The sequence below is a fragment of the Microcaecilia unicolor genome, chromosome 3 (assembly GCF_901765095.1).
Source record: "Microcaecilia unicolor chromosome 3, aMicUni1.1, whole genome shotgun sequence".
In the NCBI taxonomy this organism is placed as follows: Eukaryota; Metazoa; Chordata; class Amphibia; order Gymnophiona; family Siphonopidae; genus Microcaecilia; species Microcaecilia unicolor.
Genome location: NC_044033.1, coordinates 382,152,575 through 382,164,729, shown reverse-complemented (window position 1 = coordinate 382,164,729; position 12,155 = coordinate 382,152,575). Strand labels below are relative to the sequence as shown.

Genomic DNA, 12,155 nt, shown 5'->3' with positions numbered 1-12,155 from the left:
GTGCCACTAGACACCAGGGATAATATCTTTTATCAGACTGAGGAGTGAAGAGAAAGGCCTGGGGATGATGCAGAAAGGTATCCTGAGCAGGCTGGTAAAGTTGCGAGGAGAGAGAGGTGCTGATAGATGCCCACTTCTCTCATCCAACTCTTCTATGCTGCCCCAGACCTGGCAGAATTTTTCCCATTGTAGCCGTGCAGCTAAATTCTTTTTTTTTTAATTTTGTATGCCACAGAATGGCTAAACACACATTTGCAGCATGTGAAGCTTTCTGCATCACCCCTTCAATCTCTTATTAGTTAAGTGTGACAGTATCACTTTATTTTTAATTGACTAAGCTTTTATTTTCTTCTGTAAGCAATGTCAGGAGAGGAGGATGCACCTGAAGATCAAGTTCTAGAGGATCCTGGAAAGATAAAACTTCTTCAGAGCCTCAGTGACGTGGGATTGGATCCAGAATACTGGCTGCCTGAGTTGCGAGACAGATTTGGAGTTAGTACTGCTCAGGCTTTGAAACACCTTAATTATGAAGATTATTTAAAACTTGAATGCCGCACACAACACTCATGGGAAAAACGGGCACTTCAAGAACTTCTTCACATACCTGACAGAAAAGCAACACTAAAACAGCATCAAAAGCAAAGCTCTGACCAGCTGAGAGAGAGGCAGGAGAAGGCAGTAAAGACTATGAAAGAGCTAGAGCAAATGCAAAATGAAGGCAAACACCGACATGATGATTGTGTAAAAAGAAAAGAGGAAAAACTGAAGTTGGCCATGGAAATACCAAGTGAGTACTGGGTGCCACCTGAGAAACCTTTCAGAGAAATGATAGAAAATCTGCACAAGCAGTTAAATCTAATGCAAGATTCTTTGAGAAAAGAGGAAAATATTTCTGACAGAGAAATTCTAACAAATGCATCTGGGGGTCTTGCCCTGGAAGGGATTTATAAGACCAGCCGACTGGAAGACTTGCTGCAGAAAAGGGAACAGCTTGTTCGCATCCCAGAAGAGATTAGCCTTTCTGGCCCTGACCATGGGACTATGTTTCAACAGAAGGAATTTTCATCTTCTGTAACAGAGTCAACCTTTACAAAATCCATGGAAAAACTGGGCCATAACTTCAGCTGTTCAGCCAAAGGTGGCTTTTGGGGGGTTCATTTTGAAACTAGCATAGAACACAGTAAATCTTCAGAGTCTGAAAACAAACAAAAGTCTTCCTCTATGCAAACTTACATTTCTACTACAAAATATAACTACATTCCATTGGCCTCATGTTACTTTCCAAAAGATAAACTCAGTCTTTCCAGTGCAGTGCTGAAGGAGCTGAAACAGCTTGAGGAAGTCTTGAGTCTCACCACAGAGACTGAAAAACAGAATATGCTGCCAAGATATGAGCAATTTTTTAAAAGATTTGGTTCTCATGCTACCCAGGGCCCCCTTCACTTTGGTGGGATATTCTGGTGGAAGGCATCCTCAGAGGGCTTTAAGACAGAGCACCTGGAAGAAATGAAAAAAATGGCATCTGAAGCACTTAATTATTACATTGGGGCCAGTTACAGTGGTTTTGGCTATAATGTTGCTGGTGGCCAGACTCAGTCACAAACATCTTTTCAAGGAACACAGGAAGAAACTCTCCAAAAACAGATTCAGCTGTGTGTAACCAAGACAGGTGGACCAGCTGAAGCAGATTCTCTTCCACAGTGGAAATGCGGTCTTGTCACCAGTAACAAAACATGGTGTGTCATTGACAGAGGATTCCATCTGGTACCTGTGTGGGACCTAATCCTGTCCAATCACAGAAAAGATTTTAAAGATGTTCAGAAAGTTTGTGCTGGTCTTATAGATGCCTACAAAGTTTTAACAAATCAAAATGTCAGTATATCATTTGCAGAGCAACTCACAAGTGCAATAAATGATGCCAGATCATTCTTACAAGATCTGGCAAACTGGAAGACCTCCGGAACTGAAGAGAATTTGAAGAAACTGATTGACTTTAAACAGAAACTGACTGAAAAAACAAGAAACTACAGTGTTTGGATTAACATTTGTCTTTCTGATAAAGCACTTCAGGATTTCTTGAGAAGTGTAGTGGAAGAGCACAGCAATAATCCAGGACGTGATACTATTTACATTAAAACTCTAATACGAAGTCTGATTGAGCCACACATCTACTCAGTTGAGACCTTTCCCAGCTCTTCCTTCATTATGCAGTGGATTTACCACTCAGAAATTCAGCAACATCAAAATATTTCCACTTCGGAATTTGATCAGTTTATTGAAGTATTAGAGAAAGCAAAGGATATCATCCAGGAAATCACTTTTGAAAATAATACTTCTGCAGAAGCAATACATGAAGCAAAGATAAAATCCACCCTTAATGCAAGTTTGTCTTTATATTCTTTATTAAAGACTCTGAGAGAGTCTAAACAAACAGACATAGAAGTGCTGCTGCTGTGCATTGCAAGCAGCTGTGGATACAGTCTGGAAGATAACATCTTTCAGTATCTCCTTGGATGCCCAGAAATTGATTTCATGTTAAGAGAAATGAAAGCCGCTTATAAGGAATACACTAGTCTAAGAAACCAAAACGTTTACCGAGCTGAAGCTTTCTTGCTGCTGACCAGTTTGACAGTGACAATAGAAGATAAAGAAGTGCCTCCAGAACAAAAGCGTGAACGATTACATGTAATAACAAAATATCTGAAAAGTCACTTATCATCTGAGGTTACCTCTGTCCTTATGAAATATGATGACCGTGCTGACTGGAAAGAACTAGAAAAGAAATTACGTTACCTAATACTTGAAAATTATGACACCACGATGGATGACAGGAAGACTCAGCTTGTGTTAAAAGAATTAGAGAACATATGTCAAAAAAACCAGCAGCATGTAACCAAATCAAAATCTAAAAACAAACTATCAGAATGTAAAATGTATGAAACTTCTGAAAACCACATTTTTGTAAATCTAATTAAGCGACTTGACCTTTACAAATATTACCCAAAGAAAATGAGGACAGCAGACTTCCACATTATTGATCAATCATCATTGTGTGAACGCCAGCCTTGCACAGAAAGCGAACTTCCATTTTATTACCTCAAAAAGCTGCTTATGCTAGATTACCGAGCAAGATATTTGGTGTGCAAAGGTGTAAATGAGATGGAACAAGTTATAGACAATTCATTTAACACACTAGAAAACATAAATGAATTGTCAGACGTGGATGAATTTTTCAGTGATGTCAATGAGGTAACACATAAACCAGAAGGAAACTGTCAGACACCAGTACATCCTATGGATGTACATATGGCTGTTTTTCTTTGTGCAAATAATTTTATGAGACAGAATCTCACAATAAAACTTTCCTTATGCCAATTTGCACTTCCACTTTTGATAACAAACCCCTGCACTTCAGAAATCGAATTCCCTCTCTGGTCCTTTCGGCAGGTTAAGAAGCGATGGCAACGTGGAACAAAACACAAAGATCTAGTGACTAGAAGTGCTATAGAAATGATAAGTAGTAATAGTAATAAATGTGAAGAAAAATTCATATCTGAAATTGAAACCCCTGTAGTTTCCTTCATAAGGTTTGGTGATTCTGTATCTTCGAAATCTCAGATTTTGAATTCTTTGTTGAGTAAACAAAAGCATGATGTTTTTTTCCACAGACACTGCAGAGGCAGTAGCAAAGAAGGTCTCTTGATGAAAGGAGTTGTAGAAATTGCCTGGTATTGTCCAGGTGGGAAGGATGATGACAATTTTGATGACTGCGTCGCATTTACTAACCTTCATGGAGATGCAAGAGAACACGAGCCTCAACTGCAATTTTTACAGGAGATAGCTTCTGTCAATGTGATCCTTCTATCAGAGTCTGATCGGAATGAAAAAGGTAAACAAATTTTACTCCATTTTTTCAATTCTCCAAAACCTTTGATCTGCCTTTGTGCAGATAAAGAAAAAATCCCAGCTAGCAAATCTAGAAACAAAGTCAAAATAGGCATCAAGAACAGAAATGAAGCAGATTTAGTTAATGAACTGACAATGACAATAAAATATATGCTGGCAATGTCAAACAGCACTTTCCGTCTTGATAGGTGCGTAGATATTGCCTCTAAGTATGCATTCATTATAGATGAAAATGATGAAGACTGTAAAGAGGGTAAAAAAATTGCAGACACATTATTAAATCTCTTGAAAGAAAATAAAATATCTGACATGAAGAGAAATTTGCTTCCTCTTCAGGGAGAGCTGTGGCATAAATGGTGCAAGAAGGATAAGGAGCTCACGCGCCTTCTTCAAAAAGGAAACAAAAGCATTGAGCAATATAGAAGTGATATAGAATCGGAAAAACGTGCCATAAGGAATGATCAGTTGAAAAAAGCATTTCCCCTCAATGACCTAATGAGGTCATTACTTGAGATCTTAAACTTCCAAACAGATGAAGTCAAAATGTACTTTCTGCAGTGGTTTAAAACATTTATTGATAAACTATCTGATGACCACCTTTCAAAATTATATAACGAATATCATGTTGTGTGGTCTAACATGAAGCAAGCAGGAAAACATAATAATGACCTGGTGGTAAAAGAAATGCAAAAACAGTTAGACTTTCTGTCTGATGAGATCAATGATTCTACATTTGGCCTTGAACATCTTTTGAGAGAACTAGGACAGATCTATGAAGCTTTGGATATGATTTGTAACAAAGATAAAAATGTTTGTGCTTTGCCAAAATTTGCAGCTGATTTGATGATTTCCGGGCATCCTATTGAACTGATGGATGGAGATACTGCACATGTGCCCTTGAAATGGGTGGGAGATATCTTAGACAATCTCATTAAGAAACTCGGAGACAAAAAAGTCTTTGTCCTTTCTGTACTTGGTATCCAGAGCACTGGAAAATCAACACTACTAAATGCAATGTTTGGCCTGCAATTTGCTGTCAGCGCTGGACGATGCACTCGAGGAGCATTTATGCAGCTAGTTAAAGTTGAGGAAAAGCTCTGTCAGGAGATGAATTTTGACTTTTTACTCGTGATCGATACTGAGGGGCTACGGGCCCTTGAATTAGCAAACAAAGCAACACTTAATCATGATAACGAACTTGCTACATTTGTCATTGGTATTGGCAACATGACACTGATAAATATATTTGGAGAAAATCCTTCTGAAATGCAGGATATTCTACAAATTGCTGTCCAGGCATTTCTGAGAATGAAACAGGTAAACCTTTCACCTAGTTGTTTGTTTGTACATCAAAATGTAGGGGAAATAACAGCAAAGGAAAAAAATATGGAAGGACGAAGACGCCTTCAGGAGAAACTAGATGAAATGACAAAAACTGCAGCAGAGCAAGAGCTATGTGATGTAACATGCTTCAGTGATGTCATCAGATTTGATGTGGATACTCACATTCATTATTTTGCTCACCTCTGGGAAGGGGATCCACCGATGGCTCCTCCAAATCCCAGTTACAGTCAAAATGTTCAGGATTTAAAGAATGTAATTTTTTCATCTGCGAAAAAAGAGTTTAGACGCAATATTTTAAAAATATCAGAACTGAAGCAGCGCATTCGGGATTATTGGAATGCATTGCTGAATGAGAATTTTGTGTTCAGCTTCAGGAATACATTAGAGATTGCAGCATACAGTAGGCTGGAAGCAGAATACAGTAATTGGACCTGGAAATTGAGGCATCACGTGCTCGACCTACAGACCAGACTGAACAACAGAATTCAAAAGAATGAAATCAATAGTGTAAACAATACATTTCTTGAAGAACAGGTTCGAGAGCAATATGAGGCCATCATGAAGGATCAAGAAAAGTATTTTACTGAAAGCAAAGACTGTGAGATACTGATTCAGTGGAAAGCTAACATTGAAAACAGGCTAAAAGAACTGAAACAAGAGCTTATTGAAAGAACTAAAAGAAAATGCCAAGAAATGATTGAACTAAAGAAAAGCAAAAGGAAACTGGATAAAAATAAATCAAAATATGAAGATGAATTGTTTCAGATAAGTAAACAGCTGGCTTTGCTGTTAAAGGGGAAAGAGTTAAGTGAAGAGGAGATGAGTGAGAACTTCAACAAATTGTGGAATGAATGGATCACACAAGTGAGCAACAATTCTGCTCCTGTTGAGGAGCCTAACATAGATAATGATGTAGATCATGCAATTTTGAATCATTTTAAGAATGAAAATATTACAGAAAGTATTAAAAGGTCATATGAACAGAATACATTTTGCTTTGACAATGCTAAGCATATTGCCATGAAAAGAAACAAATATTTCTTAAGGATATCATTTGAAGAATGTGACAGTGAAAACATAAATCAAATGGTAAGTGATATCATGAAGATTGTTAATGAATACATCCAGAAGAAAAAGGAGGATGGTATGGATTACAATCCAAGCTATATTTATGAAATAATAAAAAGAATAGATGAAGAGGTAAAATCCGCCTCCAAGGGTCCTAGATTTGAGTACAGAAAGAAATTCAAAGTAGATTTATCTTTATATTTGTTAAGAAAGGCAGCAAAACGCTTCACAAAGCTTCATAAAGATTTCCAGAGAACAAATGATCCAGTTACATACCTCAGTAGTAAGAAAGTGGATTATTTCAACAGGTTTAGAATCTCCTGCAAAGGAGCAACCTCCATTACAATGTTTGCAGATTTTTTATGTGACAAACTGAGAGGACCTTTATGTCAGAGAGTCTATGAGAAGACAGCGATTGACATCGCGGGTGAGATGATATCTAACAAACAAGCCTTTAATGGCAATAGGTCAAAATTAGAAAACTACATTCTAATGTCTCTTGCAGAAGAAGAAAACTTTTCTAAATACATGGAATACATTAAACACCCCAAACAAGCCTTTCAAAAATATATTCAAGAGTGTGTCAAAAAGTACTTCTCAAGTAAAAAGAGTCGTACAACATTTTTGACTATTTCTCTTGATTCTGTCCAAAATGTGCTCCTTACAACTATTGATTATGCAACTAGAGTTGTTAAAGACAGAAATGGTGGTGCTTCTTTGTGGCTTGATAAATTTTGTGAAAATATTGGAGATCAGCTAAATATTCAGCGAAGTGATTTCTGTTGTCTTGAACAGCAAGACATAACAAAAATTGATTTTTTAAAAGATGCAATGACTATGGCATTGGATACTGTGGTAAAAAGTTTAGAACAAGAATTTGCTAGAGTAACTGTGGAAGAATTGATGATGAAACCTTGTGAAATATTGCTTGATCAGCTGGCTGGATGCTGGGAGCGGTGCCCCATTTGCAGTGCTGTCTGTACAAACACTGTTTCAGGTCATGATGGAGACCACAGTGTTCGTTTCCATCGTCCTCAATGTGTGAATAATTTCCACTGGCATAAAACAAATCACTTTTCCATTGAACTTTGCACCAGCCTTGTAGCAAGTGACTATTTGCTTGTATTGAGTGAGGATAATCAAATTCCATATAAAACTTATCGAAATGCAGGACCTCCTTATTCACAGTGGAGCATCACACCAGACAACTCATCACTGCTATACTGGAAATGGTTTGTTAGCAAATTCAGGTCTAATTTAGAAGAACATTATAACAAAAAATTTGAGGGCAAAGGATCTATCCCCTCACAGTGGGAATCTATAACAAAGGAAAACATAATCTTGGAGTTGAAATAACAGATTTAATCTTACTACAGTAAAATTCATAGCTAACTTTCTCCTTATGGCTCACTTAAGAACACTGGGATTTGAGATAGCTTCCTCTGAGTTAAAAACGCCATTATTTTTTAACAGGTAATATCAAAATATATTTGGCATTTTTTGCTACGCTACTTAGTCTAGATCTGGATTTCCAATTCAGATATATTTTTTCCTGTAATATAGTCCTTACTGTTAAATTAAATTTTAAAAAAAGTCTCATGCTAAAGAAAATTCTAATGTTTACTGAACACCCAAGTTAATTATGTAGAATTATATCATATAGTTTGAAGTATTGTTTAATAAGGTTGGAATAAAATGGGCCCTGCTGCACATAACTCAAGCTAATCTTTTAGTAAAAGACCCCCTAAGTGCTTTCATGTTAACAGTGCCTTATTTGGGGGTCCTTTTACTAAGCTGTGGTAAAAAGTGGCCTGCAGTACTGTAGGTACGTATACTGGGTGCGCGCTGGGCTAATTTTACCGGGAAAAGGGCCTGTGGTAAAAGTGAAGCCAGCGTGTGCCCAAAACTGGCCTTAGCCCTTAACACTACCCATTGATCTAGCGGTAAGGGCTTACGTTCTACACGCGCAGTGACTGGTCAGTGTGCGCCAAGTGCTGAGTACTGCCGGAAACAATGTGTGTGAGAGGAAATAAATAAATCATCAAGGCGGTATGGGTGCACACCAAATCTGAAATTACCGGCAGAGGGTGTGGTAGCCTGACGGTAGTCTCATTTTGGAGAGTGTTGCACATACGTAGAGCTTAATGCGCCTTTGTAAAATGGTCCCTTGGTTAGCAAATAGTAAGTCCAGCACATTAAGGGGCCCTTTTATTAGGCTGTGGTAGGGCTAATTCGGTTAGCATGCGCCAACTCGACACTACCGCACAGGTTGTGCAGGCACCTGTGATAATTTTGAAGTTAGTGCATGCTATTTCCCGTGGTAGAAAATATTTTTCTAATTTCTACTGTAGGGGGCATTCCCAGCAGTAATCAGCAGCGCGGCCACATTAGCGCATACTGATTACTGCACAAGTAGCAAGTGAGCCCTTACCACTGGGTCAATGGCTGGCGTTAAGTGCTCAGGCAGTAAGTACCTGAGCGCTATGTTTGATTTTATTTATTTACAAAAATTTATAATCCACCCATCCAAAAATCTGGGCGGAGTACAATAAAACAATCAGACCACATAAAACACCATCAATACAATCAATAAACATAAACAGAGCCTCAGTCTTGATCTAGGAGCCCAACCCCCCCCCCCCCCCCCCCCCCCACCACCACCAACTATGTTTCAAGGAAAGCTCTCTGAAACAGCAAAGCCTATATCTGTTTCTTAAATACCGCCAAAGAAGTCAATTGCCGTACAGAAAGAGGCAAAGCATTTCACAATTGAGGTCCGACAATGGAAAAACTCTGCACATGAACAGTCTGCAATCAATTACTGCGGACAGCAGGAACAGTCAACAATTCTTGATCATGCGATCGCAAGGATCTTGTAGGATAATACTTCTGCAGCTTTTGAACCACAGTGCAAGGAGCCTCATCCTGCAGTGCCTTAAAAACCAATACCAGCAGTTTAAATTAAATCCGCCAGGCAAAGGGCAACCAATGCAATTCTTTCAAATGTGGGTACTATGCTCAAACCTACTTGCTCTAGTAAGCAATTGAGCTGTAGCATTTTGCGCCACCTGCAGAGCTTGCAACACTCCATGCGGTAATCCACAAAACAAGGCATTACACTAATCAAAATGCGGTAGCACATAATTTTGCAAAACCGGATGAAAATTCTGCGCCGAAAGAAAACCTCATAACCAAGTCACCAAACACAGTTTTAAAAACACTGCATGAATCATCGACCCAACGTGTACCTTCACTGACAGTCGTGTCTCAGGTCACTCCTAACTCTGAATAGAATCTGACACTGGCACAAAAACAGAATCCAAATAAAGACCTGAAAAAGGACAAACCTCACCCACCCGCAACAACCACAAAATGTGGGTATTTGCCACATTCAGACTTCATCCATTCATCCTTAACCAAGACTGAATCTTACAAAAATGAGACTCCATTAACTGAACACTCTCGACTGCTGTATCTGGAACAGGAAAATAAAACTGTATGTCATTGGCATACAAGCGATAACAAACATCCAATCCTACCAAAACTTTGCAAACCATCAACAAAAACAAATTAAACAATAAAGAAGACAAACAAGAACCTTTTGGTACTTCTGAAGTCACAGTCATCCACGCTGACTGAAGAACCTTGTACTACCTGAAATGTCCAGGTTTCCAAAAAAGACCGAAACCAGGCCAACACCTTCCCGGTAATCCCAAATTATTTCAAGAGACGCAACAACAACTCATGATTCACAGAGTCAACCGCAGCCGCAACGTCCAAAAAAATCAGCAAGAACTGATCCCCACAATCAAACCCAGCGCGAATGTTATCCAGCATAGTAAGCAATAATGTCTCAGTACTTTGCCATGTACAAAATCCAAATTGAAAAGGATCCACCAAAGAATGATGGCTATTTACAGCCCCATTAAAAAAAAACCTTATTCCCTGCTACAGTAAAAAAAAAAAAAATGGTCTAGCGTGCACCAAATTCATGCGTCCAGACTACCACAGTCCACTTTTTACTGCAGCTTAGTAAAAGGGCCCCTAAGTGCTGGATGCTTTCCATGCTCATTCTCTACCCATGCTCTGCCTAGTAATGCTCCCTAACAAAAAAATGCCATTAACTTGTGACTTACCACATGTTAATGGCATTTTTACCACAAAAGCGTTTAATGCACCCCTGTGTTAGCTGTTAATATGAGCAAAACCATGTGTTAATGGTCTAACACACTTTAGAAAAAGGGCCCCTATATGTGTCTTCTTGGAATATATTTGATATCACAGGTATCGACTGTGGTGAATTCTGCCTTCTGCAGGCTGTGGCTTCTATGCGAGTTATGTGCATATCTGCTGTTGTAGGGTTTGCGGTCACTATCTTATGCTGCCATGTTATCTAAGGTAGATTATTGAAATTCCCTGTATTTTGCATTAATTCATTCTTATTGCTCTTTTTGTAAATGTCTAAAAATCTATCTGTTTAGGAAATATTTAGCTTGCTTCTACTGTGTTTTTGGAATAGTTTGAAAATGTACTTGTTTAGAAAAATCTAGTGTGATTCTCCTGTAAACTTATTTTTGTATGTAATCGGGAGTTGGTGGAATACAAGTGATATATTACATTACATTAGAGATTACAGGTAATTCAAAATACTGAAGCAATGATTTTGATAAAGGTAATGAGGAGGGATCATGCCTTACCTTTACTGCTGGTGTTACATTGGGATCCAGTTATGAACAGGAATCACTTTAAAATTGTATGTTTACTGTTTAAGTTTGCACATAAAACTGCGTCAAGGTATTTAAATACTCTGGTACCTGAGTGCGTCCTTGTAAGGTAGTTGCCCTCACCTCAGATTTGGCTACTTACTTATATTGTCAATAACGCACTTGGAAATTACTAGGCATGCAGTCCTTTATGTACCAAGGTCCTAAGCTGTGGAATGAATTACCACCAGCATTGTGAACTGAAAAGAATCTCAAAACAAACAACAAATTCCACACAATCCAAAATGTATATGTATATGTCCACACCACGTGATTAGCTGTATAGTGAATTGAAAAGAATCACATAGATTTTCAAAATAAACTGAATCTATGTCATTTGTACAGTAGGTTTGAAGGGTTTATGACTGGTGGGTATGTTGACCAGTGGGGCTAATATGATTGGGGGAGGGGGTGGAGGGATTGGTATAGTGGGAACTTTGTTCATTATTTTATTGTAATTTTAATTGTGACAATATTTTACTGTACTTTGCTGCAAGATTTTTGTAATGAAATATGTAAGCGAACAATCAAATTGAATAAACTAATCTAAATGAAATACATTATAGTTTGGGGTGTGTATAATCAGTGTGTGATAGGCTTTATACTCCATACTAAAAGGAAAGAAACTGGACACAGAAATAAAATGATAAGCCACAGAATCCATGTACCAGAAAGCACAAGAGTCTAATTCCAGGAAAAAGGTAAAGCTGATGAGATACTGTGTGACTTGTGGCCAAGCTCAGTGGAAATGGGAAAGGCTAAAGCTTCATGGGCCCATCTTGTCTGCCTGCTACAAGATAGTAGGGAGTAGGGTCATAGATTGGAAGTGGCCTTAAGTTTGCCAACGTGTTAAAAGAGAAAGACCCATCATCTGCCTGCCTCTTCCATTCTACAATCAATAACTACAGTGAGAGCAGTAGCACAGCATTCAGTCTCTATAGACCGTTCTGAAATGGAGGTACAAGCGCTTGCAGTCTTCAACTCCCACTGAACTGTACCCCTCTCTTCAGTCCCCCTCCCCCCCACACATCATCAAGATTTCTCCCTCATACATATGATCCCCCATAGACACAA

At 38.5% G+C, this 12,155-nt stretch overlaps 1 protein-coding gene across 1 annotated transcript; it reads left to right on the top strand.

The window, feature by feature from the left end:
• Positions 1 to 360: 360 nt before the first annotated feature.
• On the top strand, positions 361 to 7,814 carry LOC115465142 (interferon-induced very large GTPase 1-like). The gene has a single exon (XM_030195542.1). The coding sequence runs from the start codon at positions 361 to 363 to the stop codon at positions 7,672 to 7,674; it is 7,314 nt and encodes a 2,437-aa protein (XP_030051402.1). The 3' UTR covers positions 7,675 to 7,814.
• The last annotated feature ends 4,341 nt before the right edge of the window (positions 7,815 to 12,155 follow it).